Here is a 20,300-nt window from a genome sequence, read left to right as displayed (position 1 = left end):
CCGCCCTCCAGCCCCCTGTCCAAGATGGTCCTGGCAGTGGTCTTGCTCCTGCTCCTTTTGGTTGAACAAGCAGGTGAGAGGGTTTGCTGAGGGCCCACGAGCTGGGCGCCACGGTGGGAATCGAGGACGCGTGTCTCAGGCAGAGCCAGGGGCAGTCGGGGAAAGGCCAGTGGGCGCAGGGTTCGGATGGACCCCGAGACCTTGAGGCTAGTCCCGGCTGGTCCTCATCAGGGCACAAGAGTCCTGGTTCCCGCCTTTCTTGTCTCCTTACCTTTTCAGGATCGATAACAGGTAAGGCTTCAGTTTGGCAGGGGCGGGAATGGTCGTGTGACACAAAAGGCCCATCTGGGGAGAAGCTCCTTTTCCCATGATCAGCATTTCCTGTGTGGTGCCTTTGGGCTGGTCTCCGGGGAGCTGGTCTGTAGCTGGTTCATAATATTTACAGAAGCCCCCTAGGAAGGCGGGAGCCTGTCCTTCGGCTTGGGATCACTCCCAGGCAAGGATGGTCGAAGTGGACGTGTTTTCTGCTGCTGTGAGTCATCGGGAGCACAGACCATCCTGCCACCAGCTGCTACGGGCGGGGGAGGTGGTGGCAAGCACGCGATGCCCGCTTCTGGAGGCCTGAGCGCCAGCCCAGAAATGGAGGCAGACGTGGGAAGGTCTCAGCGGCCCTAAGGCTCCAGTCGCTCAATTTCTGAACTGTCCCTTGCTCTCTGCGCCGTGTGCGTGTGCTTGTGCGTGTGTTGAGAGTTGCAGCTGGGGGCCAGGGAGCAGCCGGTTAGTGGAGCTTCAGGGAAATGGGAAATTGAAAGAGATTGGCCGGGGAGCCCAGCAGCCCAGCTGTGGAGCGGAGGGAGGGATCGCTGGGTGCCAGCTGGGTGCCAGCCCACTGCCTTCCAGATGAGGATGGAGCGGGGACCCGAGGCCTACGGGGAAGGAGGCCCGCTCCAGCAGACAGCCTGGGCTTGAGCCCGCCCCTGTCACCAGCCCTTGGGCCCTAAAGGAGTTACTTAGCTTTTCCGAGCCTGCATTTCATCCTTCGTAAAATGGCGATGATGACGACGTGTCCCCCCACCCCCACCACGGGTAGTTTTGAGATTTATGCAATATTGTGTGAAGAGCGTCATGGCATAGAAAGTACCACACCGACATTAGTCACGAGCCCGTGAGCCCTTCAGATAAGGGGCTCGGGGCAGATAGGGACTGGTGCTCAGATCCTATTTTATTTTCTGTTTTTTATAATTTTTAAATCTGTTTGTTTATTTATTTATTTAAAATGTTATTCATGAGAGACATGGAGAGAGAGGCAGAGACACAGGCAGAGGGAGAAGCAGGCTCCCTGTAAGGATCCTGATGCGGGACTCGATCCCAGGATCTGGGATCACGACCTGGGCCGAAGGCAGACGCTCAACCACTGAGCCACTCAGGCGTCCCCTATTTGATTTTTTAAGTTGCACAAAACTTCCTCTCTCTGTGGCCCAGAGTGAGTGAGTAACAGGGCAGAGTGCCCCGAGACAGAATCGGCTATGGTCATCGCCCCGAGCCTGGGCTCCTGGGCTGAGAGCCGTCGGGGGCCGTGGGGCCTGGGCAGCTGGCACCTGTTCTTCCCCTGTGCGCCCACGAGCGTGGAGCAGGGGTGAGGAGGCCGAGGCTCTGAGAGGACCCGCAACCCAGCTATCGCCTTCCCTCCTCCCTCCCTTTGCAGGCTCACATCCTTCCTGTCCAGCCCTCAGCCACAGGTCACAGGACTTAGCAGAGACACTCCTGTGGTTTCTGCAGTGAAATTTGTCACTGCCTGTCCCTCACCCTACCCCTTGGGCTGAGGTTTTGGTCTTCGCTCAGTAGCTCAGATAAGTCCCTTGAGGGCTGGGAGGTGCGCAGCGATGCCTGAGGAACCTCAGCGATGCCTGAGGGGGTGTGAAAACCAGGGGGCTGGGGGCCGGGCGGTGCTCCCTGCCCAGCTCTTAGCACCAGTAAGTTCCACGGCGGGGCAGACCGCAGGTGAGTCCTAGGCCACCCCGCCCCCCAGGGGGAGCGAGGAGGGGGGAGCCCCCTAGGCCGGCCCGAGGTGAGGGGTGAGCTAGGAGGGGGAGCCGAGAAAATCGGATCCAGAGAGGAAGATCGGGTGTGTCCTGGGGAGGCCCCCCCAGGCCCGACCCACCGGCCGGAAGCCTATTCCCTCCGGCCCCCAGCAAAGCCCATGATGCCCCTGACCGCACCCTGCGGGCACCTCTGTCCCCTCAGCCGCCCTGGGAGAGCCTCAGCTCTGCTACATCCTGGATGCCATCCTGTTTCTGTACGGTATCGTCCTCACCCTGCTCTACTGTCGACTCAAGGTAAGGACAGGGAGGTGGACAGAGGGTGGTGGTGGCATGGCTTTGAGGACAGTAGATAACAGGGTCCCCATAAAGTCGGGAGGGGCGGGGTTGGGTCACTAACTTCACCTCCACCGATTACCTCCCCTTGCAGATCCAGGTGCGAAAGGCAGCTGTAACCAGCTATGAGGTATGGCCCTTCCAGACGCTAAGCTTCAGGGGTCCCCCCACTGCCCCCCCCCACCTAGCCAACACTGAGCAGGTGACAGGGGACAGCTGAGTGGCGAGGAGCGCGGGAGAGTTGTGTGCAGTGCGGGCATTGACGCGCCCCGAGCCGCTAAGCTGGCCAGCCGGGCCTGGCCCCCTCACCAGGAGGGGGAGGGCAAGGAGGTGCTAGGGCCCTGAAGGAGCGCGGGTGCCTAATCCCCTGTCCCTTTTGCCTCCGCAGAAACCAGATGGCATTTACACGGTGAGTGAGCCCGCCTCCCCCCACCCCTGTCCTGGGATTTGTGCGATCTTGGGAAGACACAGGGTCTGTGGGCATGGGTGGGCTCGAGCGCCTCACCATCCTCTGGCCTCCACTTCTAGGGCCTGAGCACCCGGAACCAGGAGACTTACGAGACCCTGAAGCATGAGAAACCCCCCCAGTAACCCTAGAAGACCTCCTGCCCCTCCGGGGTCTCCTCCTCCGCCACAGACGTGCCCAGATACTAATCATTAATGTTTATATTCTAATCTCGCCGCCTTTCCCCACCGTCCTCTTTCCCATCTCCACGTCCCCCTGCCCCCCCCCCCCCCCCCCCGTGGAAACAGAGTACCCAATAAAGCCCCACGGGCTGGACTCCACTCACTTGGTCACCGTATAGTCATTCGGTCTCTGCCAGGCGCTTGGCTGGGTGCTGAAGACGCCCCTTGGGGTGACAAGCCCCTGACCTTGCGGCGCCCACGGTCTGGTGGACGTCAGGGCTGCGTTGCTCGGTGGAGGGAGGAAGGCTGTCGCCGCTGGAGCGGGGATGAGACGCTGGGCTGTGGGGCGGCGGCAGGAAGCTGGAGCAGGGCCCACGTCGGGGGGTCTAGGCACACTCGGGAACGTGGGACCTAAGGACTGACGTCTGCACCCGGTGGCTTTGTGTCTGGCGACTGAACCAAGGCTGGGCACGGAGAAGGCTGCCTGTCCAACCCCAGGCAGGCACAGTCCAGGTGAGAGTGAGCCGCAGGGAGCAGCGGGGAAGCCTGACCTGCAGAGCCGTGGCCCCCGAGGACTGCGGGCCGCTCCTGGTGGAAGGTTTGACAGGAGCAGTGAGTTCTCAGTGGGGTCCTGGCCAACAGGCACCTGAGAGGGCCAGGTAAGCGTTGGAGGAGGGTGAGGCAACGGGGAACAAGTGCCGTCTAGATGGGAGGTCAGCTCCCAGGCAGGTCGGCCTGTCCGGTTGGGCTCTCCCAGGAGGCAGGATTCCCTGTGGTACCTGCATCCCCTCAGATGCTGCGGGGCCTGCACCGGACCCCGCAGCTCGGGCAGCCTGGGCCTCGCATCCCCGGCCGCCCCCAGCTGCCCCCCGGCCGCCCCGGTGTGGGCTCAGCCCCTGCACAGTGACTTACACCTGCACCCTGGTCCCTGGCTCTCTCCCTTTTTCTCTCTCTCTCTCTCTCACTGTTTGAGCTGCTCACGAACCCTGGGGGGAGGATCAGGCTCTGGGAAGTTGACTAATCAGTCCAAGGGCATCTTGCAAGTGACAAACAGAACAGACTGGAGCCACGCTGGGTGCCTGAGAGCAGTGACTTCATTTAAGCTGTGAGAAATGAGCTGGGTCGGCAGGTAACTGCTCCGAGTGTGATGGGGGAGCAAACTTTTATTGGAAAGTGCAGCCTCTTCGTTGTGCTACATTTTGGTCCTGTGAGTCTCTGACATCAGCCCAGCCTGAGTTCCATTCCATTTTGGTTTATTTTATTTTAATTTATTTATTTTATTTATTTTATTTATTCATGAGAGACACAGAGAGAGGCAGAGACACAGGCAGAGGGAGAAGCAGGCTCCATGCAGGGACCCTGACGTGGGACTCGATCCCCAGTCTTCAGGATCACACCCTGAGCCGAAGGCAGATGCTCGACCACTGGGCCCCCCCCAAGGACCCTTCCATTTTCACTTAATCCAGGAGAACTGTCAGGGCCCTGGCTGGCCATCACATCTGCGGGTTCCAGATCTGGCTACCTGGCCAGCTCTGTGAATAGCATCCAGATGACAGGGGGAGAGGTTTGGAATGGGGGTTCCTCTCCAGGTGAGAGGTTTTAAATGGAAGAAGGGTTTGAGCACTTTTGGGGAAGAGGAGTGAATCCACTCCGTGTCTTTTCTTCTAGGATTGGGGGGGAGCATGGCATTCCCCTGGCTCAGAAGGGAAGTAAGGGTTTTGAGTGCCAGCTCTGGTTCCTTTATGGGAAGCTTTCTCCTCTTCACAGAATGATTAAGAGGAAGTTCTGGGGCAGGGTGCCCTCCTTCCTCGACCTTCAGGAGTCGAGGGACTCAGTTTGTGAATCTTTCCCACGTTGCGCCGTCCCTTACCTCTGCTGCAGGGCAGGTCCCAGGCTGTGGGAAGATGTGTGGGGCATGGAGAAGACTCACAGACACCACTTCCCCATTGTCTCCACCATCCATCTTTTCAACCCTCCCTCCACTCCTCACACCAAACCCCTCTCCTAGCAGGAGCAGGCCTCTCTGTCCTGCCCTCACCAATACCCCTACTTCTCCCAGTCCCCCAAAGCACCAGGCTCACATATGACTCCTTCAATATTTATTTAGAAAACAAGGGCTCTGAGCCTGGCCAGTGGGTGTTCCAGGGGCCACCTGGGGATGGACGACAACAGTCTGGACACCTCACTGGGTGGCAGGCTGTGTTTTGAGGTCCATGAAATTGCTCAAGAAGTTGAGCAGATCAGTGCCGGCCTTCTTGACCAGGGGTGTTAGCTGCTCCTGCGTCTTCTCAAAGTAAGCCCTGTAGATTCAAAGGATTAGAGGTCAGGGTGAGAGACCCTAGGCACTGGCAGGGGCCTTGGTGGTGCTGGGAGGTGACACCCAGCTCCCCAAACTCTAGTGCCTGGTCCGTCCTGGCATGGCAACGCTCCTAGGAGAAGAGGCAAGCCCTCCACTGGGCAGAGGAACAGACCTTAGAGACAGAAATTCAAAGCCTAGCTCCTGCTGGCCCTGTCTGTCCAAGAGGACTGTGGGATCTTCGGCGGGGGGGGTAAAGGCATTTTTCTCTCCAACTTAAACCCCCTTGAACTCCATCTTCTGTGCAAACTCCCATCTTCTCTTCTTTTTTTTTTTAAGATTTTATTTATTTATTTATTTATTTATTTATTTATTTATTTATTTATTATAGTCACAGACAGAGAGAGAGAGAGGCAGAGACACAGGCACAGGGAGAAGCAGGCTCCGTGCACCGGGAGCCCGACGTGGGATTCGATCCCGGGTCTCCAGGATCGCGCCCTGGGCCAAAGGCAGGCGCCAAACCGCTGCGCCACCCACGGATCCCAGATTTTATTTATTTTTTTTAAAGATTTTATTTATTTATTCATAGAGACACACGGGGTTGGGGGGAGGGGAGAGAGGCAGAGGGAGAAGCAGGCCCCATGCAGGGAGCCGGGACGTGGGACTCAATCCTGGGTCTCCAGGGTCACACCCCCGGCTGCAGGCGGCAGTAAACCGCTGCGCCACCCGGGCTGCCCAAGATTTTATTTCATTTATTTATGAAAGACCGCTGAGCCACCCAGGTGTCCCCCGTCTCCTCTTCTTCCTCTCTATAGCTCCCTAGTTCCCGAACCTCCCTTTCTTTTTCTTTCTTTCTTTCTTCCTTTCTTTCTTTCTTTCTTTCTTTCTTTCTTTCTTTCTTTCTTTCTTTCTTTCTTTCTTTCTTTCTTCTTTCTTTCTTTCTTCTCTTTCTTCTCTTTCTTTCTCTTTCTCTCTCTCTCTTTCTCTTGTTTTCTTTTTTAAAAGATTTTACTGGGGGTAGCCTGGGTGGCTCAGCGGTTTAGCGCCACCTCCAGCTCAGGGCACGATCCTGGAGACCAGGGATAGAGTCCCACGTCGGGCTCCCTGCATCGAGCCTGCTTCTCCCTCTGCCTGTCTCTCTCTCTCTCTCTCTCTCTCTCTCTCTGTGTGTGTGTGTGTGTGTGTGTCTCATGAATAAATAGGTAAAATTTTAAAAAAAGAAAAAAAAAGATTTTCTTTTCAAGCAATCTCTACACCCAATGTGGGGCCCAAACTCACAACCCGGAGATCAAGTTGCACACTCCACTGACTGAGCCAGGCGGATGCGCCCCCTGAGCCCCTTTCACTGAGACTTACTTGGCCTGGGCCTGAAGCTCTGGGCCCTTGGCCTTCTCCATCAGGTCCTTGCCATAGTCGGTCACGGTCTGGAAGTACTGAGAGACCAAGCTCTGCAGATTCGGCTCCTCTGCCTGTCTCCGCACAAAAGCCCCTGCATATACACAGAAACTCACACAGACACGTACACACACACACACACACACACACACACACACACACACATCTTGTGGGCTGGGTCCCCAACAATGAGTCCTGGCCCCCTGCCACGCCTCTGCCTGTAGCCAGCCCCAGCTTTCAGCCCCCTCCCTGAATAGGTACCCAGCTCCAGGTCTTTGGATGAACCTCCTGAGCTTTCGAGAGGGAACGATCTTTCAGATGGGTAGCTGGGACCCTTGGCACCTTCTCCCTCTCGGGACCCCTCTCCATATCACACCCACCTTCGAGGCTACAGATGACGAGGAGCAGCACAGTCACGGCGAGTAGCTTCATGGTGGTAACAGCGGGGATGGTGGCCTGGAAACAGCTGGGGGTGGGGGAGGACGTTGAAGCTGAATGAGCTTCAGCCCCTCCGCAGACACCCCTACCTAGGTGCCCACTGCAACCCTGGTTCCCTCCGTTCCCACGGGATGCCTTTTTGGATCCTGGCCACACTGCTCGCTCTCTTACCCTACCTTGTAGCTTCTCTGTCCTTGCTGTCTGTGCCTGACCTGGCTGGGGAGCCAGGGACTATATAGACTCCTGCTTCCCCACCCCCCTGTCAGGTGATAAGGGCTGTGGAGGGGCCCCATGGGGCAAGGAACATGTTGGAATAAACAAGCTGGGGGAATGGGATAGGAGAGGACCAGCATGGTGATGAGGTGGGAGTCAAGGGGTGTGGACCTTTGTGGAGGCCAAGGGGGTATACCTCAGGCTTATTCAATAGTCAATTCTTTTTGGGTGTGGGGCTATTAGTGTTTGGACTTTTTAAAAAAATATTTCATTTATTCACGAGAGACACAGAATGAGGCAGACAGATAGGCAGAAGAGAAGCAGGCTCCCTATGGAGAGCCCGATGCAGGACTCGATCCCAGGACCCTGGGATGACAACCTGAGCTGAAGGCAGACGCTTAATCACTGAGCCACCCAGGTGCCCCCAGTCTTTGGATTTAAACGCCACAGAAAGCAGGATTCCTAGTTTTCTCCCAGAAAGCCCTGGTAGCTTTTTCCCATTGTGGGTAGATTTCATCTCCTCAGCCCTACCTGCAACTTGGCAGAGAGGTATTGGGGAACAGAAGGAAGGGGAAAGGAATTGAAATTAAGAGACGAGGGTTGGGGGGGAAGGAGGATTAGGAGAATAAGGGTTAGGGCCAGAGGGCATGTGTCATGGAATTGGTCTCTTTTTCAGTTAATGTGTAATGAGCTGAGGAAGTAAAAACAGGAGAGCCCAGAATGACCTCCTGAGTGCTGATGAGTCCACCCTTCCCCCAGTAAAACAAATTCAGAAAGTAGCCTCTGCCTTCCCTTCCAAATGTCAGGCCCAGCCAGAGAGGAAGTCAATGAGTCTTCTACCAAGGATAAAGGTTGATGCCCCCTGGTCTCCGGATGACCTGATCATTCTCAAGTGGTGGTCAGCCAGTATGAGTCAGCAGGGGCCACAGCATCCCTCCGGCAGAGGCCGGCCGCGGGGCCAGCCCTGATTGTGAGGGAGGACAAAGGTACACTCCCCAGGCCCAAGGCAGATGAAATCAGCTAAACATACATCAGAAGCATTTGTATCTTTTACCCTTTTGCCCTCAAAGTGTACATGGAACATTCTTGAGAGATGGAGATGGAAGTGTGAGGGCTAGTGAGGGAAGGGACCCGAGCCCCCCCAAAGTCTTATTCCACCTTCATCTATTCCCCTGTGGAGTTCTTAGTCCTGAAGGGCACACCGCGGACTGTCCCTGGCTCTGGAGTGGAGCCCATGTGGGGGCCAGAGTCCATAGTCCTAGATTGTATTTGCCAACTACGCCTGGACAATGAGGGAAGGATTTCGCGATGGGAGGTGGGGCGGGGGGGGGGGGGTGGCAGCTGTTTCAGGGAGTAGTCTCCTGCTAGAACTAAGGCTGCAGTCCCTGCTCCTCTACCCCAAACTCTCACCCCTTCCCATTCCACCAAGAGAAGTAGGTGAACTTTGAGAGGTGTCGACCTCCAGGTCCTCGGGAGAGCTGTCCTTGCGGGTGGCACTCCTGTGCAGGTGCCCGGGGTGCTGCGGTGCACGGTGGCGGGCCGCCAGGAGGCCCTGGGGATTGGAGGGGGGGCACCCGGGAGCCTTATGAACCAGGGTTCCACATGCTGTAGTCACAGTCACTCCCTCGGCTACCCATCACAAAACTGGAAGCCTCCAGGCTGCAGGGAGAAAGTAGCTTCGGTGCCCAAGCTCCAAGATGCTCCCTCTAGCGTCTCGCGCGCTCACAGCTTCATCCCGCCCTCGCCGAGGCCGGGCGACCTAAGGCCACCTTCCCGAGCGAGCCTGCGGAGCTACCAATCCAGTCCCGCCCGCCTCTGCAGGGCCTGGGTTGGAGCTCTCTGCACCCGAGTCAGCCCCCCCCGCCTTTGCTTCCTCCTCGCCCATTGGCCCCGGGGAGATGGAGGAGCCTTCTTTTCTCTCTTTTTTTTTTTAACGATTGGGCGGGTCCAATCAAGGGAGGGTCGGGTCTTTGATGCCTTTTTTTGCCCGCTTCCAAGATGGCGCCCACGACCACGCTGAGAATGCAGCGTGAAGCCGCAGTTCTGCCATCACTCAAGATGGCTGCCCCCATCAAGATGACCGGGGTGTGCCGGGGGAGAAGGGGCAGCATGACTGTCTGAGACGGTAAGGGCTGTTGCTTCATTGCAAACCTCGCCTTGGGGCCTAGGAATGAGGAGCAGAAAGACTGGGAAGCTGGGTGAGGTCTGTAATGAGAGCTTGGATTAGAGAACGGAGGCGAGGACGGGGTGACAGGTGGGGGTGAAGAAGCAAAGATGGGACGGGAGCGGGTCTGGGGGTCCGTCTCCCCACCGGCATCCTCTCCCCACTCTTCCTGTTCCAGGTCTAGCATCGGACCATGTGGAAGTTTCTGGGACTGGGGAGTCGGAGGATGCGGGGTGGGGCCCGAGGGGGGTAGAGGGAGCAATAGCGTCCTTTCTCAGGCTAACCCCGGCCCCTCCCGTGACCCCTGGACGGAGATGGGGAACACACTGGGCCTGGCACCGATGGGGGCTTTGCCCCGCCGGAGTCCCCGTCGCGAGGAGCCTCTGCCCAACCCTGGGAGCTTCGACGAGCTGCACCGGCTTTGCAAAGGTGAGAGCTTGGCATTTGGGGGTCTCACGTTGAAGGGGCAGAGGAGGGGAGGGTCTGGAATCTGGGGTGTCCAGTGATGGGAGCAGGAGAGGGCAGATCCCAGCGGGGGCATCCAGCCTCAGGGAGGATCAGGTGCCCCAGTGGAGCGGACCATTTCGTGGTAGGACTCGAAAGGAGGTCAGTTCCTCCAAAGTGCTTTCAATGGGATGGAAAGGGGAGACAAGTCTTGGGGCAGGGGTTCCTTGTCTGTGCTTACTCCCCCTTCCCCTCCCCGCACCCCCTTCAGATGTGTTCCCAGCACAGATGGAGGGAGTAAAGCTCGTGGTCAACAAGGTTCTGAGCAGCCATTTCCAGGTGCTCCCCCTTCTCTGGTCCTCCCTACCATTCCTCCCTGCCCATCCCTGGAGCCTCTCCTCCTTGCCTTTGCACTCAAGCCTTACCCAGGCTACTGTGGGACAAAGGAGGGAGGACGTGGGGCTCTCTCCACCTCCCTTGCCTGCGGGACTTGTTGCTTTGAGTCTTGGTGACCCTCTCTATGTTGGAATATTTGGGGTTCTTGCAAGGCCTTCTGGTTGGGGAGAAGAGAAAGGGTGGGACGGGGCCTGAAAGTGGCAGGAATGCTTTCCTCCATTGACTGCTCTTCCCTCAGGTGGCTCACACCGTGCACATGAGTGCCCTGGGCCTGCCAGGCTACCACCTCCATGCGGCCTATGCAGGGGACTGGCAACTCAGCCCCACCGAGGTGAGGACTCCTTGCACCTGGGCCGTCTCTCTAGAAGCCACCACCCCACCCCACCCCCGGCCCTGGGGCCCGGGTCTAGAGGTGGAGGAAATGTGTGTGTTGGGGGGGAGGGATGTGCAGGGCCCCTGCTTCTCTGGGTTTTCTCTCCGTGGGAGGAGAGAGTGGGGGCAACAGCTGTGGCAAGAGCCCGGGCTTGTCTCCGTGACTCCACTAGGGGGCGCCGGGTACTGTTAAAGAAATCCTGGCTGGCTGGCTGCACGCTGCCGGGTGCCCCCCAGCTCCCTCTTACTGTGCCCACTCCCCAACAGGTGTTCCCCACCGTGGTCGGGGATATGGACAGCAGCGGCAGCCTCAACGCCCAGGTCCTGCTCCTCTTGGCAGAGCGGCTCCGCGCCAAGGCTGTCTTCCAGGTGACCCGGGCTTCCTGCCTCCACCCCCAGAGCCAGGCTGCTGCTCTGGGCTGGGGGCTCGAGGGAGGAGCAGGGCAGTAGTGACGGTGCGGGGGGGAGGCAGGCTTTCCTCCTTGCTCTCCCTCCCCAGACGCAGCAGGCCAAGTTCCTGACGTGGCAGTTCGATGGCGAGTACCGGGGAGACGACTACACAGCCACCCTGACCCTGGGGAATCCTGACCTCATTGGGGAGTCGGGTGAGGAACTGGGACGGGGATGCTTTTTCCTCGTGGCTGCCCACCTGCTAGTGTCGGCTGTGGCTCCTCATGGTCTGGAAGGTTCGGGGGTGAGAAGCATCCTGGGCAGGCTGGGGGGCGGGGAGCGGGCCTGGCTGCCGTCCCTACGACTGACGCTGTGTCTCCCCCGCTGCCCCACAGTGATCATGGTCGCTCACTTCCTGCAGAGCCTCACCCATCGGCTGGTGCTGGGAGGAGAGCTGGTTTATCACCGGCGGCCGGGCGAAGAGGGGGCCATCCTGACACTGGCTGGGAAGTACTCGGGTATGGGCTGAGGAGGGGGCCTGAGCGGAGGGGACCCTGAACTCCGGGCGGCTCCTGGCCTGGGTCCTGCCACAGTAACTCTCCTTGCCTCCTGTGCTTTGGTTTTTGCAGCTGTCCACTGGGTGGCCACGTTGAACGTGGGTTCAGGTGGGGCCCACGCGAGTTATTACCACAGGGCCAACGAACAGGTGAGCCTGCAGATCCGCCCCCCGCCCCCCAGCCGGTCAGTCGTGAACTCTGGCCCCCAGGGGCCTCTGCGGGCCCTGCTGCGCTGCGGTGCCTCCCACCCACACGGCTTGGCTGTCTTCGGCAGGCCTTCATTCTGCTGAGCCCGGGCGGCCTCCGCAGTGCCCACTGACACAGGCCCTTCCCCCATCCTTGCCGTGGTTCTCAGGTGCAGGTTGGAGTGGAGTTTGAGGCAAACACAAGGCTGCAAGACACAACCTTCTCCTTTGGTTACCACCTGACTCTGCCCCAGGCCAACATGGTGTTTCGAGGTGAGGGTTATTAAGATGGCATTTGGAGGTGCTGAGGACCTGGGGGGGTGGGCAGAGGGAGGGAAGCTTACTTCTGACCTTACTTCTGATCCCTCTGTCCACGCCTGTGAAATAACCTAGTCTGTATCCTGTTCCACAACAGGCCTGGTGGACAGTAACTGGTGTGTGGGTGCTGTGCTGGAGAAGAAGATGCCCCCCTTGCCCGTCACCCTAGCCCTTGGAGCCTTCCTCAATCACTGGCGCAACAGATTCCACTGTGGCTTCAGTATCACTGTGGGCTGAGGTGGCCCCAGAGCCAGCCCCCACAGACGCTGGAACCTCTGAGTCAGGTGCCCTAGGGCCAGAGACTAGGCCCCTCTCCAGAGCCCACCTTGCTGGGTGACCCCTCGGTCCCAGGAGCAGAGTGGGGGACAGGACCGTGCCCTCCTCAGAACTGGAGCTGCCACGGGGGCAGCTGCTGAGGCCGTGGTGTGAGGCTCCCACCTCCACCACTGGCCCCAGGGTCCTCTTCCCGTGCTCTTGTGGCTCTGGACGAAGGGAAGAAAGATTAAGGGGTATGTCTGGCCGACTTTCCCCCCCTCTTTTCCCCCTTCTTCGTTTCCCTGTGGATTAAAGCTCCTAGCTTCTTCCTCTTCAGAGCAGACCAGTCTGCATGGGATTAGCTCCCTATCCTGTTTTCCATCCCAGAGTCTCCCAGGGCTGGGAAAGAAGGGCTGAAAGGCTAAACCTTGGACCTCAGAAAGTGCCCCCCGCACTCTGGCCCCAGTTCCCAAAAGGAGTTTCTTTACCTCTTGGCCCTGAGGCTTCCTCCTTCCCATCTTCTGTGCATCCAGAGAACAGCTGTGTCCCCACGGTCATCCCCCACCACCCCAAGACTGCATGAAGAGGCGGTTAATCACTTTAGTCTTTCATTACGACCACTGGGCTCCCTTTCTACCAATCCTGACCTCCGGCCCCAGCATTTGCCCCTTTGCAGTCCAGTGTGTCTGGGTGGGCCGGGGAGGAGGCGGGCTGGGGTGTCAGCTGCAGATCTCCTGGAGCAGCGGCATCATGGCAGACAGTCCCTGGATGTGCTGGATTTGGTGCCCGTACGCATTGTTAATGCTCCGGAGCTCAGCCAACAGGCCCAGCAGCTTCGCATACAGAAACCTTTGGAGGAAGTAGTGGGGTCACCAGGGAAAGAGGGAAACGAGGCAGCCGAGAGTGTTGTGTTGAGGTCCTGCTCCCCTGAACTTCCCTCAGTGAGGCTGGGTCTGAACACTAGAGAAAGTCTTGCTCCGGTATGACAAGTTTATCAAAAACTCCAAAGGCCCCCAAGGGGCCCTCTGACACTGTCTTCTCTCACCATGCTGTTTTTCTTGACTCCAGAGGTCTGAGGGCCGGGTGTGAAGAAGGCCCCAGACTTGGTCAGAACTTCAACTGTGTGGAATCTGTGGATCTGGCCTTCTAGAGCAGGTTCTAGAAGGTGGCGTGTTGTGTGGTATAAAGCATCCCTCTTCTGGCCAAACTGGCTCATAGAGGAACAAACGAGAACAGGTGGAGTGTACCTCAGAGCCTGGGTAGATCACGGACTGTTGAGCCAGGTCCTGGCTTTGGCCATGAACCTGAACGACCGTAACTTCAAGGGGAATGAAAGATGAAAGGATTGGGCCATTGGAGAGGAAGGGAAGGGCCAAGGAGAGAGAGCAAACAAGAATCTTGGAAGGCTGCGTAGCCCGGAGAGCGGGACTGGTAAGGCGATGGGTGTCATCAATCTCAGGAATGCTATCATACAGAGCCTGCAAGCTACTACTTTGCATCTACTGAATAAAAAAAAAAAAAAAAGTCTGGAAAAAATCCGATGAAACAGCAGTAGGAGCGGTTTGGATGCCAGAACCATATGAGGTGCAAAGGGAAGGACTAGAGCCCCCCAGGGACCCGGTTTCCCAGAGGCAAGGCCGGTAGAGCGTTGCTCCTGAGCTCAGTGCTCCCCTCGCTGTGCTGCCCCTGCAGCTCCCTAGCACCCCCCCTCGTACCCCCTCCAACCCCCCACCCCCCGTACCCCCCATACCGATCCCGAGGCCTGGGCTGCTGGCCTCTGATGTAGCTCTGCAGGGTCAGGGCCATCACCTCTTGCAGATGGTCTATCTCTTCCCTCCGGGTAACCCCAGGCCTGTCTGGAAGGCACGGGCGGGGAAGGCCGGGCTTGGGTTTGCTGACGAAGGCCCGGGCTGGAGGGAGTCCGGGGGCCGGGAGGAGCTGAAGCTTCTGGGCTTTGGGGGATGCTCACCCGGAGAGAAGAGGGCCATGGCGGCCAGGAGCACGTACTCGGGCTCCTGGAGCTGGAGTCGCTTCAGGGTCCCATGGAAGCGAAAGAGCAACTCTAAAAACTCTTCCTGGAAGCCCGCTGGGGGAAAGGCTAGTCTTAGGCTCCCTCTGGCCGGGCCACAGGCCATAGGCCACAGGGCAGGGGGCAGGAGCAGGGGCAGCAGGTAGGGGGCAGGAGCAGGGGCAGCAGGTAGGGGCAGGGAGCAGGGGCGGGGAGAGGGGGCAGGGGGGCAGGGCAGGCCGCAGCCCTGGGTGCGAGCACCGCCTCACCGTGGACGCCGTCCTCCATCGTATAGCGCAGCGGCCCGCAGAGGAAGTGTCGCGTTTGGAGGCAGAACGTGGTGTTGAGAGCAATGTGACAGATTTCCACAGCTGCGCCCTTGAGGAGGGAGATCTGGTCCTCCATGGGCAGGGACCTTGGGGAGCACAGGAGCGCGTTAGACTCTACCCGGGTGGGGAGCTCCGAGCTCCCACTGAGCTCGCTTAAGAGCAAAGGAGGGGATCCAGGACCTGGGGCTTCGGCAAGGCTGCAGGATGGGCTAGTGCGTCTGTCCGTGACTGTGTGTGTGTGTGTGTGTGTGTGTGTGTGTGTGTGTGAGAGAGAGAGAGAGAGAGATTGTTATTTTTTTTAAAGATTTTATTTATTCATGAGAGAGAGAGAGGCAGAGGGAGAAGCAGGTTCCCTGCAGGGACCCCGATGCGGACTGATCCTGGGGCTCCAGGGTCACGGCCGGGCCAAGGGGAGGTGCAAACCGCTGAGCCACCCAGGGATCCTGAGAGATTATAATTTATCAGAGTGCTTTCCTCCCGAAAGGTAAGGGGAGCTCAGAAAGGTAAGGGGAGCTCACGTACCGGAAGAGGGGCAGGTCCTTGGTGAACTTGATGACTTGCTGTACCATGAAAGTGTTGATGTCCGCCAAGTGCACGAGCAGAGGCATTACAGGGACTGGGATGGGCAAGCGCTGGTAGTGGGTGAACAGATGAGCTGGAGGCTGCAGACATCAGAGCCTAAATGAGCGGCTCGGGTCCCAGGGATCTCTCCAGCCCTGTCTTGGAAGGGTTCTGGGCCTAGGAGCCTGTCTATACTGGGGTCCTGGAGAAGTCTTGCCCTCAGGCCAGCCCCCTCAGGCACCCTTGGGGTCACATTTCAGCCCAAAGCCTCTATTGGTTCTCACCCTGAACTGCACAAACTGGTCAAACATGGTGCCCACGTGGCGGGTGTGAGCCCCCAGGAGTGTCTGGACTAGCTCTTTCTGCTCCTTGCTCAGCTGCAGAGGTGCTTGCTGGGCCCGCCGCTGGGCCTGCTTTGCTCGCCGCAGCGCCAGGGCTTCAGCCGACAGGATCACTGCCCGGGAAAGAGGACAAAGCCACTGAGGCCGGGGGAGAGCACCTCTCTCTGCCAGCCCCATGCCCCGGACCCGTCGGATCCCCCGCACAGTGAAGGACACGGGAAGGGACGAGCAGTCCTGAGGCCTCCTTGGGCTTGGCTGAAGTCCTGGAGGCTCAGGTGGTAGGGGTTCCTGCACACTCTCCCCAGCCCGAGAGGCACCGTCGGGGGTGAGGGAGGGGAGAGGAGGGTGGAGAATGGAGTGGTCACGGTGGAGGGAGATGTTAGCTTTTGGGCAAACACTGAAGAAGGAGGGCACTTGGTTCCTAAAACATCAGCCCTATAATTTCAAGGGTTCTGGGGTTACACCTGGCTGGACGGAACAATGCTATGGGTACACAGGGCAGGTGTTCTTATCCATATTCGTCAGATACGTGAACGGGCTGGCTCTCCAGTGGCTGGTCCAAGGTCACAGAATACTAGAGCGATGCAGATAGAAATCCAGCGAAGATTTTTTGGCTCCTATGGTTTCCTATCTGCTGCTCCATATTGGAAACTGGTGTGATACCACGGGAAAGCTAGGGCTTGGGCGTTGGAAGGGTCTGAACACGGAGGCTGCAACTTTGCAGCTGAGGAAACTCAGGCACATTCCGTGAGCTCCAGTGACATCATCTGTTGGGAGCATAGCCTCATCATGTGGCACAGAGAAATGGCATTAAATGATTCACCCAACAGCTACCAAGTACCTAAGTGACGGGCACTACATGTGTGAGACAGAAAAATCAGGCCATGTGAATATCTAGGGGAAGAGCATTCTGGGTAGAGGGAATGGCAAGCACAAGTGCACAAGTCCTGAGGAGTGTGTGCTGGGTGTGCTTGGGGTGGGGGCAGGGCACTGAAGTTAGGGTGGCCGTGATGGATTGAACCAGGAGGGAAGAGTAGGAGATAAAGTCTGGGAGGCTCTGTGGGGGAAGCTAGGCCATGAGATCTCGGACTGTAAGAGAGATGAGGGGTCACGGGGGTTTTGAGCAGAATAGGAACATCATCTGACTTGTTTCCAAAAGCTCACTCTTCTGGTGCAGAGAATATGCTTTGGGAACAGAGGACAGAGCAGAGAGACCTGCTGGGTGGATTCTTGCGTTGGGAGGGGGCCAACTCACTTTCCTTCCTCATGCCAGCATCTAGGCACTTCTGCAACCTGCAGGCCGGGCAGTGGCGCCTCTGAGCCTTGTTGACCTTACAGCTTCCAGCGAAGGGGCAGGTGAGCCCGGTGCTTTTGCTGACCGTTCGTCTGTGAGAGATGGAGACACTCAGGAGGGTGGTCGTGGATGCCAGTGAACAGGTGGCTACGTGAGGGGCTGAGATGACATGGTCTAAAAGGATGTCTGGTGATGTGGGCCAATCTGAGCTGTGGCCAAGGGTCCCTAAGGGTGGGCAGGGTACAACACCTCTCAAGCATTTCCACAGGGACACAAGATCACTTAGGAGAGCCTTGCTGGCACAGCACTGGCTCAGTGCTCTGCAGGTGGTGAGTACGTAATAAGTACTCTGGACCAAGGGGTTGTGTCCACAGGACCAACACTCGGCCTTCCCTCTATTATTGTCACCTGTGTATGCAGTGTTGTGGTTGGCAAGATGTAGCATGCTAGCCACGGGGCAGTCAGGCCCTGAGAGGCAGGACTGGCTGGACAAGCCCGGGCATGTGCCAGGGCTGACAGGCTGCCCCGTGGGCAGTTAGGGAGGTCGTTTCTCCCAGGGAGGAAGCTCTTACCTGAAGAAGCCCTTGCAGCCCTCACAAGTCAGGGCATGGAAATGATAGCCCGTGGCTCGGTCTCCACATACCATACAGTTCCTGGGCTCATCGTCCCCGCTGGCCATGGCCTCAGATGCTGTGATGCTGTCACAGGCCCCTGAGTGTGGGAGAGGTTAGCAGTCAGCCGGAGGCCACCCTTGATGCTCTTCTGCTCCTTCTGCCCGGCGATGGGACCTCTTCCCGAACCTTCCGTGGGCCTGACCCTCTGTCTTATCTGTGCTTTATTGCCTCTCGTCTCTGGCCCCCAGAAGATTTCCTACCTGCTACTCTTAGGCCTGTCATCTGCAGACTCTAACTCTGCACCTGCTTTCCCCTGGGTCTCAGGAACTGCCAGTGTTCGGAGTTAGGGATTATTCTCCATACCTGGAAAACAGGGAATTTCTGTTCCGTGTGGCGTCCAGTGGTTCTCGGCAACTGCCTAGATAAGGCACAGACTCTGGACCTGGGGCAAAGGCCCAGGTGGGAGGTTTTCCCAGCATGCCCATGGTGCAGGCTGCTGGCACACAGGGAGGGACCCTGCTGGGTAGGGACGGGGCCTCATGACTCACTAGAAGCTGCTGCTTATCAGACCCACGGAGCCCTTCCTTACTACTGAGCTTCGGGCTAGATCGGCAAGCCTCCTTCGAACATGGATCTTGGACAAGCAGGGAAGGGAGAGGGAGAGAGCAAGCTTCTTCATGTGCAGTAGGACAACAGTTAAACAACAGGCATGCCAATTGCACAAGGCACCTACAAGGAAGGTTCTTAAGAAGAGACTGAGGTCTAACGAAGAGCTTCTGCGAAGAGCTAGTGAGGTCTATACTTCCTAACTGGGGAGAGCTGAGAATTAAATCAGAGTAGCCTCTTATCAATTAGAGGTAGTAGTTAGGATTGATTTGAGGACTCTTGCGCCCAGCTGGCTTCGTGGGCACCTGGCCTGTGCAGTCACACAAGAGCCGGGGCTCAGGAGGGTCCTGGGTTTGGTTTCATGCTCGGCCATGGCTGTCTTGAAATTCTTTTTTTTTTTTTTTTTTTTTTTAAGATTTTATTTATTTATTCATGAGAAACACACACAGAGAGAGGCAGCAGCAGAGGGAGAAGCAGGCTCCATGCTGGGAGCCCGATGTGGAACTTGATCCCTGGACTCCAGGATCACGCCCTGGGCTGAAGGCAGGCGCTCAACCGCTGAGCCACCCAGTTGTTCCTGTCTTGAAATTCTTAATGATTTTTGAGTAAGGGAATGGGAATCTGCCTTTCTGTTTTTCAACACGCCCTGCAGATGATGTTCTCAGTCCTGTCTAGAGCCAAGATGAAGGGCTTCTAATTAATAAGTTTAAGAATCACAAGTAGGAGTCTTCACCAGGGTTGTCTCATGTTCCATCAACACTGAAGAATATTTTGCAGGTGTGAAAACTGTGTGTGTGTGTGTGTGTGTGTGTGTTCTCTCAATATCTATGAACTGAAAAAGCATTTCAAAAGTTATTTGGATGTTTTGGGGATGGACAACATTTTGGTTACATCTATGTTAGGTAAATCTGATACTACACACATGCTAGAATGGAGTCCAAAGCTGTCTTCTAATTTGAAGGTCCTCACTGCAGATCTCCCCTGGTGTTTGCTATTTTTTTTAAGATTTTATTTATTTATTCATGAGAGACAGAGAGAGAGAGAGAGGCAGAGACACAGGCAGAGGGAGAAGCAGGCTCCATGCAAGGAGCCCGATGTGGGACTCGATCCTGAGACTCCAGGATCACACCCCCGGCTGAAGGCAGACGCTTAACTGCTGATCCAACTGGGCATCCCAGGTGTTTGCTATTTCTGCACTGGTACAGCCTTCTCCCACTAGAAATAAGCATATTTATTTATTTAGTCATGTTATTTTCTTCCATTAAAAGTTCAATCATAATTAACGTTGCTCTAAATATGAGTTTAAAACCCATGTGTAGGGGCGCCTGGGTGGCTCCATCAGTTAAACATCTGCCTTCAGCTCAGGTCATGATCTTGGGGTCCTGGGATCAGCCCCACATTGGGCTCCCTACGCAACGGGGAATCTGTTTCTCCCTCTCCTTCTGCTGCTCCCCCTTGCTCACTCTGTCTCTGTCTCAAATGAATAAAAAAACTATTGTAAATAAATAAACACGAACCCACAATCAGGTTGGAGTAAAAAAACCCAGAGAGAGAGATACAGAGCCTTATTTAGTCCCCCAGAATGAATTGTATTAACTATTATATTTTGAAATAAGTGGAGTTCCAGAGAGCCCAGGTGCTTAGATCTGGTTCTTGGGGGATGCTGAGCACATCTCTGGGTGCACATCTTTTGGCATATTCTTCTGAGTGTGACTGTGAGAATTCATACCAATTAATCTAACCAACATATATTGACTAAGAACCTACTATGTGGTAGACATTAGGAATGAAAAGCTGACTAAGATGCTCTTCTGGCCTTATGGAATGGACCTTAAACGTGCTAGTGAGGGGACGCCTGGGTGGCTCAGCAGTTGAGCGTCTGCCTTTGGCCCAGGGCATGATCCCGGGGTCCTGGGATCGAGTCCCACGTCGGGCTCCCTGTAGGGAGCCTGCTTCTCCCTCAGCCTGTGTCTTTGCCTCAATCTCTCTCTCTCTCATGAATAAGGAAATAAAATCTTAAAAAAAGTGCTAGTGAGAAAGGCAGACGTTTGCACAGATAGAAATCTAATCAGATCAATGATGGCGCTGTGCATGGAGCATATGGGACCACAGAGCAGGGGCA

General features: G+C 56.8%; 4 protein-coding genes across 9 annotated transcripts; 2 read left to right on the top strand and 2 right to left on the bottom strand.

The window, feature by feature from the left end:
* The first annotated feature begins 24 nt into the window (after positions 1-24).
* FCER1G (Fc fragment of IgE receptor Ig) lies at positions 25-2,966 on the top strand. The gene is made up of 5 exons (NM_001003171.2): positions 25-73; positions 2,245-2,336; positions 2,470-2,505; positions 2,764-2,784; positions 2,904-2,966. Exons 1-5 carry the CDS (start codon positions 25-27, stop codon positions 2,964-2,966), a joined length of 261 nt encoding a protein of 86 aa, NP_001003171.2.
* Positions 2,967-5,084: 2,118 nt separating this feature from the next.
* On the bottom strand, positions 5,085-7,336 carry APOA2 (apolipoprotein A2). Its single transcript, NM_001313799.1, has 4 exons — positions 7,308-7,336; positions 7,074-7,159; positions 6,655-6,787; positions 5,085-5,302 (listed from the first exon to the last, which is right to left on the bottom strand). Exons 2-4 carry the CDS (start codon positions 7,123-7,125, stop codon positions 5,185-5,187), a joined length of 303 nt encoding a protein of 100 aa, NP_001300728.1. The 5' UTR covers positions 7,126-7,159; positions 7,308-7,336; the 3' UTR covers positions 5,085-5,184.
* A 1,784-nt stretch (positions 7,337-9,120) lies between these two features.
* Positions 9,121-13,658, top strand: TOMM40L (translocase of outer mitochondrial membrane 40 like). 3 transcript variants are annotated; one of them, XM_038586285.1, is made up of 10 exons: positions 9,121-9,469; positions 9,687-9,937; positions 10,224-10,291; positions 10,587-10,679; positions 10,988-11,089; positions 11,220-11,414; positions 11,532-11,628; positions 11,740-11,816; positions 12,023-12,125; positions 12,268-13,658. In XM_038586285.1, exons 2-10 carry the CDS (start codon positions 9,823-9,825, stop codon positions 12,405-12,407), a joined length of 990 nt encoding a protein of 329 aa, XP_038442213.1. In that variant the 5' UTR covers positions 9,121-9,469; positions 9,687-9,822; the 3' UTR covers positions 12,408-13,658. The 3 variants fall into 3 exon arrangements, with proteins under 3 accessions (XP_038442213.1, XP_038442212.1, XP_038442214.1); XM_038586284.1 differs by having other exon boundaries at positions 9,125-9,469; positions 9,787-9,937; XM_038586286.1 differs by having other exon boundaries at positions 9,137-9,469; positions 9,787-9,937; positions 11,220-11,325; positions 11,506-11,628.
* Positions 13,020-18,045, bottom strand: NR1I3 (nuclear receptor subfamily 1 group I member 3). 4 transcript variants are annotated; one of them, XM_038586283.1, is made up of 9 exons: positions 17,936-18,045; positions 17,531-17,669; positions 16,920-17,050; positions 15,608-15,777; positions 15,285-15,424; positions 14,703-14,848; positions 14,395-14,511; positions 14,176-14,281; positions 13,020-13,274 (listed from the first exon to the last, which is right to left on the bottom strand). In XM_038586283.1, the coding sequence occupies exons 2-9, from the start codon at positions 17,635-17,637 to the stop codon at positions 13,145-13,147; spliced, it is 1,047 nt and encodes a 348-aa protein (XP_038442211.1). In that variant the 5' UTR covers positions 17,638-17,669; positions 17,936-18,045; the 3' UTR covers positions 13,020-13,144. The 4 variants fall into 4 exon arrangements, 3 of the variants coding, with proteins under 3 accessions (XP_038442211.1, XP_038442209.1, XP_038442210.1); XM_038586281.1 differs by having other exon boundaries at positions 17,833-17,936; XM_038586282.1 differs by having other exon boundaries at positions 15,285-15,394; positions 17,833-17,936.
* Between the last annotated feature and the right edge of the window lie 2,255 nt (positions 18,046-20,300).

The sequence above is a fragment of the Canis lupus genome, chromosome 38 (assembly GCF_011100685.1).
Source record: "Canis lupus familiaris isolate Mischka breed German Shepherd chromosome 38, alternate assembly UU_Cfam_GSD_1.0, whole genome shotgun sequence".
NCBI classification, from domain to species: Eukaryota; Metazoa; Chordata; class Mammalia; order Carnivora; family Canidae; genus Canis; species Canis lupus.
The sequence above is the reverse complement of the archived record's forward strand: the minus strand, read 5'-3'. Positions and strand labels throughout refer to the sequence as shown.

Coding starts and splice junctions, on each gene's coding strand:
- FCER1G (NM_001003171.2), top strand. CDS start 25: ATGGTCCTGGCAGTGGTCTTGCTCCTGCTCCTTTTGGTTGAACAAGCA. Junction 74..2,244: donor CCTTTTGGTTGAACAAGCAG/GTGAGAGGGTTT, acceptor CTGTCCCCTCAG/CCGCCCTGGGAGAGCCTCAG. Junction 2,785..2,903: donor AACCAGATGGCATTTACACG/GTGAGTGAGCCC, acceptor CTCCACTTCTAG/GGCCTGAGCACCCGGAACCA.
- APOA2 (NM_001313799.1), bottom strand. CDS start 7,125: ATGAAGCTACTCGCCGTGACTGTGCTGCTCCTCGTCATCTGTAGCCTC. Junction 6,788..7,073: donor CGTCATCTGTAGCCTCGAAG/GTGGGTGTGATA, acceptor GTGTATATGCAG/GGGCTTTTGTGCGGAGACAG. Junction 5,303..6,654: donor GAGCTTCAGGCCCAGGCCAA/GTAAGTCTCAGT, acceptor TTGAATCTACAG/GGCTTACTTTGAGAAGACGC.
- TOMM40L (XM_038586285.1), top strand. CDS start 9,823: ATGGGGAACACACTGGGCCTGGCACCGATGGGGGCTTTGCCCCGCCGG. Junction 9,938..10,223: donor GCTGCACCGGCTTTGCAAAG/GTGAGAGCTTGG, acceptor CACCCCCTTCAG/ATGTGTTCCCAGCACAGATG. Junction 10,680..10,987: donor GGCAACTCAGCCCCACCGAG/GTGAGGACTCCT, acceptor ACTCCCCAACAG/GTGTTCCCCACCGTGGTCGG.
- NR1I3 (XM_038586281.1), bottom strand. CDS start 17,854: ATGACAGGCCTAAGAGTAGCAG. Junction 14,512..14,702: donor GATGGAGGACGGCGTCCACG/GTGAGGCGGTGC, acceptor CCTTTCCCCCAG/CGGGCTTCCAGGAAGAGTTT. Junction 14,282..14,394: donor CATGGCCCTCTTCTCTCCGG/GTGAGCATCCCC, acceptor CGTGCCTTCCAG/ACAGGCCTGGGGTTACCCGG.